The following is a 7,515-nucleotide window of genomic DNA, read 5'->3' as shown; positions in this document are numbered from 1 at the left end:
AAAAAAAAAAAAACCCTGACACATTTGCATCTAGTAACATATTACAATGTTTCAGAAAGCTGGCCAGGGCAAACCCCTTTGAAAATCCAGGTTCTTTCCTTTTCTTTTGGAAGAGGTTCTGTGTGACCTAGGGAAGTCTTATGCTTGCTATGTAGCCGAGGGGCGCCTTGAACCCCTTTCCTCCTGATTGACTTCCAGGGTGCTGAGATCACATGTATGCCACCATGTGTGGTTGATGTGCTGTGTCATGTGGGAAAATATTTACAAATAGTTCCTGGGTTAGGAAACTTTAATTAAATGCTCAAGGTTGTGTTGGATTGTGCTGGGGGCGGGGGTGGGGGGGGGGCAGGAGGTTGTCTTCTTTTTCCTGCTTTTTTGATCTGCCCCAGATTTTCTTCTTTTATGGGCCTCTGGCTCACAATCATTAACAGCAATTCCTAAATCAAGAATCTCTGGGGAGGAAAAAAACTGAAGCTCTGAAAATCAAGGGTTTCCTCTCTGTAATTAAGCTGACCTGAATTGAGGCTTTTTATCTAAGTGCAGAAATAATAACATTGGCTTCCCAGGTGTTTCTACCTTCCAAAGGGTAGGGTGAGGGCTATGACATTGCTCACCCTCCTCCCTTTTTTTCCCCCTGTGCTCCAGCTGTCCTGACTTGACCCTTGCTTAATGATTCTGCATTTTTTTTTTTATTTAAAGGTACCTTATACCACATGTGATAGTAAATGTTAGTTATTGTCTTGATAGAATCTAGAATTACCTGGTAGATGAGCCTCTGGGCATGTCTGTGTGGTATCAATCATATTGGTATGGGTTGTGGGTGGGAAATTCCCTAGCAGTGTATTCTAGACTGCTTATCAGATATCCTGCATATAAGGCATTTACATTATACTTCATAACAGTAGCAAAATTACAGCTATGAAATAGCAAAGAAATAGTTTTATGGTTGGGGTCCATAGCATTAGGAACCATTAGGTTGAGAACTACCGGACTGGACTGTGATGTCATCACGCTTGTGGTGACCGATTTGTTACAGTGCCCTGGGAAACAAATCTAAGGGGCTAAGAGTCACAAGCCTGTCTATGGACACCTTCATCTGTCAGTCTGAAAGTAAAATAATACTGTAGTCATAAAGTTTGCCTAACTAGGGCTTAAACAACAGATCAAAGAGACCTTTGCCAATACTGTGGGGCTGGAATTGGATTTGACACATGATCCCTGAAAAATGTGAATATAAAGAGCAGAAGCTCAGCAATGACAATAATAATAATAGAAGAAATAGAGGCAACTGTAGAGGAGATGTAATCCAAGTGTATAGTGTGGGCCACTAGAAACAGATCTGAATCTTGTTTTTTTTTCACTGACCTTTCAACCTTGAGCAATTATTCGGCTTTAAAAGGAGACATACAACAAACTTTAAGGAAAAGCTCAGCTTCTGTAGTTCTCTGTTCCACATCCCTGCCTTCTGCAAGAGCAGCAGCCTCAGCTGACTTACCCTCTTCGTGCCTGGAAGTGGATCTCTCAGCCCTAGCCTTATATAACCTTTTCGCTCAAAACCAAGCGGCAGTAATTGGAATCCTTTTGTTATTTATTTCAATATCTTGAAAGAGGCCATGGCCTGTGTTCAAGCTGGTATGCACACTGTTTGTGGCAGGACAACCTTCCTAGACTAGAAGAGGGATCTCTTTGAAAGATGTGTATGCAAAAGGGGTGAGGTGGGTGTTTCCAGCATCTGGCGGTTTTTCAAGTTTTATGTCTGTCCTCCTCCCATCCTTCCTTTCCCCTTGTGTGCCTGTTTTCCTGAATTGGCTCCTGAGATGAGAATTCACTCACCCGTCTCTAACTGGACCCTTACTTCCCACATCGTTGTTTGAATTCATTTATTAGAGTGGCATTTCTTGTTCCCCTAAGTAATTAGCTATCTGTCCCAACATGACTTTTTAAGTGGCTCATACACTTCTTAGAAATATGAATACTAATTCTGTTGACAACAACAGCATTCTCCGAATGAGTCAGAGTCTGTGCTAAGTGTATTACAGGGTTATTTCAGCTCATAAATGGTGCTATCCACAAATTGTAGCTAAGCCAGTTCATACTTAGGATTTATACCCAGGCCACCTTCTCTAAAGCTCATATTTTAAGCATATACTATTCCTGTGAATATTCCGGACCTATTTTTCTTCTTAAACAGTTAGGAATATTATTGACAGAATTGGAGTTTCGATGTAGGGCAGGCTTCGCAGCTGACGCATTTCAGGCCGTGTCCCCATGGTCCTCTTGGCCCTGCTTGCCTCCCTGTGTGTTTACCCCTCAGCAGACAAGGAAGCTAGCTGTAGCAATTCTAGCCCGGTATAAATGCACAAAGTGCCCACCAGGAAAGAAAGAAGATTCTCACCCTCCAGAAACCCCAGAAGGGAAAAGAACTGAGACACACAAACAGTTTCCCTTGTCTCATTGGTCCAAACTGCCCATTCCTGTAGTGGTCCTGAGTAAAAAGAATGAATCCGAGGCAGTGCTAGATTCCTTCGCTTACACAGTCCATCTATAGTAAGGGTTGAACACAGCTGTCAGGTATTGAAAGTTACCATTCATTGGTTGGTGGTTTAGTCCCTGGGAGCTCTGGGGGTACTGGTTAGTTCATATTGTTGTTCCTCCTATGGGGCTGCAAGCCCCTTCAGCTCCTTGGGTCCTTTCTCTAGCTCCTTCATTGGGGACCCTGTGCTCAATCCAGTGGATGGTTGTGAGCATCCACTTCTGTATTTGTCAGGCACTGGCAGAGCCTCTCAGGAGACAGCTATATCAGGCTCCTGTCAGCAAGTACATGTTGGCATCCACAATAGTGTCTGGGTTTGGTGATAGTATATGGGATGGATTCCCAGATGGGGCAGTCTCTGGATTTTCATTCCGTCAGTCTCTGCTCCACACTTTGTCTCAAAGAGTACGCATGGTGGGACTCATGGCTCCAGCTGCATATGTGGCAAAGTTTCACCTAGTCAGTCATCAATGGGAGGAGAGGCCCTTGGTTCTGTGAAGGCTCGATGCCCCAGTGTAGGGGAATGCCAGGACCAGGAAGCGGGAGGGGGTGGGTTGATGAGCAGAGGGAGGGGGGATGGACTAGGGGCTTTTTTGGAGGGGAAGCCAGGAAAAGGGAGAACATTTGAAATGTAACTAAAGAAAATATCTAATAAAAAAAGAAATTTATTGACAAGATATTTCAAGTAAGGTTGTTGAAAGAAGCCTTGCAATGCTGCCTTTGATGCTGAGAATGTAATTTGAAGGATATTGTTGCACACCATTGCTTTCAATTCATAATGTTCAGAAAGATTTAAGGGAAAATAAAACCAAGCAATTGTTTCTTTGTCAAAAGAAAGAAAGAAAGAAAGAAAGAAAGAAAGAAAGAAAGAAAGAGAAAGGAAGAAAGAGAGTTACCATTCTATTGCTGTTAAGAGACACCACAACCAACATGACTCTTCTCAAAGGAAGCATTTAATCGGGAGCTTGCTTATAGTGTCAGATGTTAGGCCACTGTCATCAGCATGGAGAGCAGGCAGGCATGGTGCTGGAGAAGTAACTGAGAGCTTTACATTCTGATCCACAGGCAAGCAGGCACGGGGTGGGGATTGGGGTGGAGGAATAGGACTGGCCTGAGATTTTGAAAGCCCAACCCATGTGATACAACTACTCCAGCAAGGCCACACCTTCTAATCCTTCCAAGCATTTTACCAACTTGGGGACCAAGTATGCAAACATATGAACCTATGGGGAGGCGGAGTCTCATTCAAACTACCATGCCTCCAAATATTTAATTTCTATCCTTTCAAAAATGTAATTCCATAGGATAACTTAGAGAATCATGGGAAACTGGAGTCTCAATGGGTAAAAAGCCTCCCCGCCCCCAGGATTGGCAGCCTCCTCCCAGTTAAGCCCTGCTCTATTTAAGGCCAAAGTAGATCTTTATTAACATACTTCTTTAATCTATCATTTAGGGAAAATGACCCAGCCTATGATTGCTTCCTACTCTGCAAGCAAGTTTGCTCTGGATGGGTTCTTTTCCACCATTAGAAAAGAACACTCAATAACCAAGGTCAACGTATCCATCACTCTCTGTGTCCTTGGTCTCATAGACACAGGTAAGGAAAAAGTTGGTCTGTCGGCCTTACCACATGAAAAAGGAGGGTCCTGTCTCCCTGATGGGTACCTTTCTTCTTAGTGGCAACGCATTAGAGACCAGAGCTGAAAGCGTCAGCCCTGTCATTCAATGGGCCACTTCCTTCACTGGTGGAGTCTAGCCAATCTTGATCCTCTGTCCTTTCCATTCTCAGGGTATATTGAACTCTGAGCTCCTTATGCCCACGTGAACTCCCCCTGACCACTGCTATTCTATAAGTGATACCCAACACCTGCATGCTTTTCTCACTGGACTCAACAGTGAGGAGAAGTTGATTGTATGGACTCCTCAATGTGATACTCTGGGACGGGTGTACATCTAACTTACATTCCTGAGAAACAGTGATAGGTACTCTTCAAAGAATCAAAGCCATGAGAAACAAGAAAAGAACCTGCACAGACTAATAAATAAATAGGAGAAATTAGTACTGAGTGTGCTCTTGGACACTCTCCAGGGGATGCTGGTAAACAAACAAGCAAACAAACAAAAACAGCCAGTGACATTGTGCTGCATCTATGGTGCCCATTTCTGGCATTGCACAGGGTTATGCATGATGATACAATTCATGAAAAGTGAGGGGTGAAGGGTGAAGGTTGAATGTGAGAGGTAAAAGGTGAGGGTCGAAAGTGAGGAGTCAAAGGGGACAGTGAGTGCAGCATTTACACATTTATCTAAAGCACATATCTAGGACTGTGAGAAACTTCTGTTTAAGGAGAATGATCTGGAGCTGTGGATCAGCTGGTAGACTGCTCATCTAGTACTCATGTGGCCCTGGGTTCAATTCCTGGTACCACATAAACTATGTAAGACAGAACACACCTGTAATGCCAGCACTCAGGAAGGAGATACAAAAGGATCAGAAGTTCAGAGTCATTCTCAACTATATATTGAGTTCGAGGCCAGCCTGAGATACATGAGACCTTGTTAGAAGAAGAGACAGCGTAATTACCCGCAGCCCCTTTTCTGTGACAGTGGTCAGGGCTGAGAGAGACCCAAAGCCTGGTTACTTTGCCTTCTATAAAGCAGTGGGTCATTGTCAAAAGACATTCTCATTTGCCACCTGCACTTTACATCAGCTATTTAGTCCTCACTTTGCACCCCCATGATAATGTGTCACCCCAACCAAAACACCCAGAGAACATTTGGACCCCTAAGCTGTCCCTTCTACTGCCCCACAGATCCCCATCCAGAGAGGCAGACCTCTGCCAGTCAGTCTTCCTTTGTCAACACTGGACATATCCAGTTGTCTAAGGGTCCTCAGAAGGACTGTAGGACTCAGACATGAGCACACCATGCCTGTCACACAGGCGTCTGTGAGTCTCTCTCACAAGAGCTCTGCTAACCCTGGATTAACTCACTTTTTCCTGTGGCCTACAGAAACAGCTATGAAGGCGGTCTCTGGGATAATTAATTCCCACCAAGCTTCTCCCAAGGAAGAGTGCGCCCTGGAGATTATCAAAGGCACAGCTCTACGCAAAGATGAGGTGTACTATGACAGGTCATCTTGGACTCCAATCCTGCTTGGGAACCCAGGAAGGAAGATCATGGAATTTTTTACATTAAGACATTATAATAGGGACATATTTGTAGCTAGGAACTCCTGAGGCCTGGTGAGGGGTCTTGGAACAGTCCTGCCTGATATTTCTGTGAACCCTACCCACAAAAGCATCTTTCCAGAGATACACAAATTTTGGGGTACACCTCAGCATGAGAAATTCTTGCAACACTTGCACAGTGAAAATGTAATTGCAATAAATGTCACAAACCACTTTGGAACCTGCAGTTGTGAACTTGATTGTAACTATGGATATAAACACATAGTAGTTATATCAGCTTTACCTCACACAGAATGAAACAATGATGCCTAATGTGACATTAAGTATAACAAAAGTAATATCAGCTTTGTAAATGCAAACCTGGTAACTATGAATTGACTTTGTTCAACATCTTCCTTTAGATATAAACAAATGAAAATGTCTCATGTTCATTTCCTGTGTTGTGGACTGGATATTTTATGAGTTAGAGAAATGGCGTCATTCTTCTTTTGGCAAGCACCCTGTCTTTACTGTCTCAGTGTATTTCAGATGTTCCTCACACATCCACATGTTACTTGTTTGGGCATGAACCACTGAGACACCTCAGGAAGTTGAAGCTCATGGGGATACAAGTCACAGACTTAGCCTGCTCTACGCTGCTTAACCTAACAGCTCCTAGAGTTCACTGGGCACCTGTGCACGGCATGGGTATGCTCAAGCGAGCATCTGAAGTATGGAGAGGAGGGACTATAGTTCAAATCCTGTCATTCATTTGACAAATACTTCACCAAATACTTGCTGAGCATCGTGTGACTACAGTGCAGTGGGAAACAAACACCAGCCATACGGCCATTCCACAAAGCCTTTGAGTGGTCAGGCCACAACAGGTAAGAGATGACACCTCTTGGTAGAGAATTTCTGTGGTATTTAATAAAAGGGGCCAATGGGCCATGGGGTTGGCTCCCTGGGTAAAAGTGCTTACCTCTTCTACCATTCAAGCATCACAACCTTAGCCTAATACCCCGAAACCACAATAGAAAGAGGAAAATTCAAACGTTGTTCTAAGGCCAGGCAGTGTTGGCCCACTCCTTTAATCTCAGCACTTGGAAGACAGAGGCAAGGAGAGCTATGAGTTCAAGGACAGCCTGGTCTACAGAGCAAGTTTTAGGGCAACAAGGGGCTATGATGTGTGAGTGTGTGTGTGTGTGTGTGTGTGTGTGTGTGTGTGTGTGTGTGTATTTGCAGGCACACACACACACACAACTTTTAAGATTTAACAGTTCTAAGGGGGTGTAGCTTACAAAAGCATAAGCCAGAAGTGTGGAAGTCCAGACAACTCTGGAGTGTCTGCAGTCAGTTCCAGCTCCTTCCATACAGGGGTCCGGAGAAACAAGAGGATGGAAGTGTGTCCCATGGACAGAAAGGCTGGAGTATGCCACATGACAGGATCTGTAATGGTCCCTGGAAGAAGCAGTCACCTGCTCAGGTCCTCAGGGAGAGCTGGCGGAACAAACACATGACTTCCCTTCTTCCTCTCCCTGTCACCCCTGGACCGTGCTTCCCATTTGTGGAAGAGACAAAGGAGTAGAACATTCAGGTCAGCCTCCCTGAGCACTGAGCAGGGTGGTGAATAATGTAAAGTGCTGGGGGAGTGAGAGGACCCAAAGCCTGGTTACTGACTGGGAAGGAAGACTTACCCTGATCTCCTTCCTCTTCCTAACTACCCCTTTATGCTTTCATCTTTTTTTCTGTCTCTGTATCTGTATCTGCCTCTGCCCTCCCTTCCTTTCCCTCTCCCTCTCTCTTTCACGC

The 7,515-nt window shown here is 44.5% G+C and overlaps 1 protein-coding gene across 2 annotated transcripts in view; it reads left to right on the top strand.

Annotated features, from left to right (window-relative positions):
* The window catches only part of Hsd11b1 (hydroxysteroid 11-beta dehydrogenase 1), a 44,388-nt gene extending 38,233 nt beyond the window's left edge, over nucleotides 1-6,155 (top strand). Inside the window, exons 6-7 of one of the 2 annotated variants that reach the window (XM_031339527.1) lie at nucleotides 3,987-4,130; nucleotides 5,546-6,155. In XM_031339527.1, the coding sequence (XP_031195387.1) occupies nucleotides 3,987-4,130; nucleotides 5,546-5,772 (371 nt within the window). In that variant the 3' untranslated portion in view covers nucleotides 5,773-6,155. The remainder of the gene's footprint in view (nucleotides 1-3,986; nucleotides 4,131-5,545) is intronic. The other variant, XM_031339530.1, reaches the window with a different exon arrangement.
* Nucleotides 6,156-7,515: the final 1,360 nt, after the last annotated feature.

This window comes from Mastomys coucha, unplaced genomic scaffold (genome assembly GCF_008632895.1).
Source record: "Mastomys coucha isolate ucsf_1 unplaced genomic scaffold, UCSF_Mcou_1 pScaffold1, whole genome shotgun sequence".
NCBI classification, from domain to species: Eukaryota; Metazoa; Chordata; class Mammalia; order Rodentia; family Muridae; genus Mastomys; species Mastomys coucha.
This window is presented reverse-complemented; position numbering and strand designations above follow the sequence as displayed.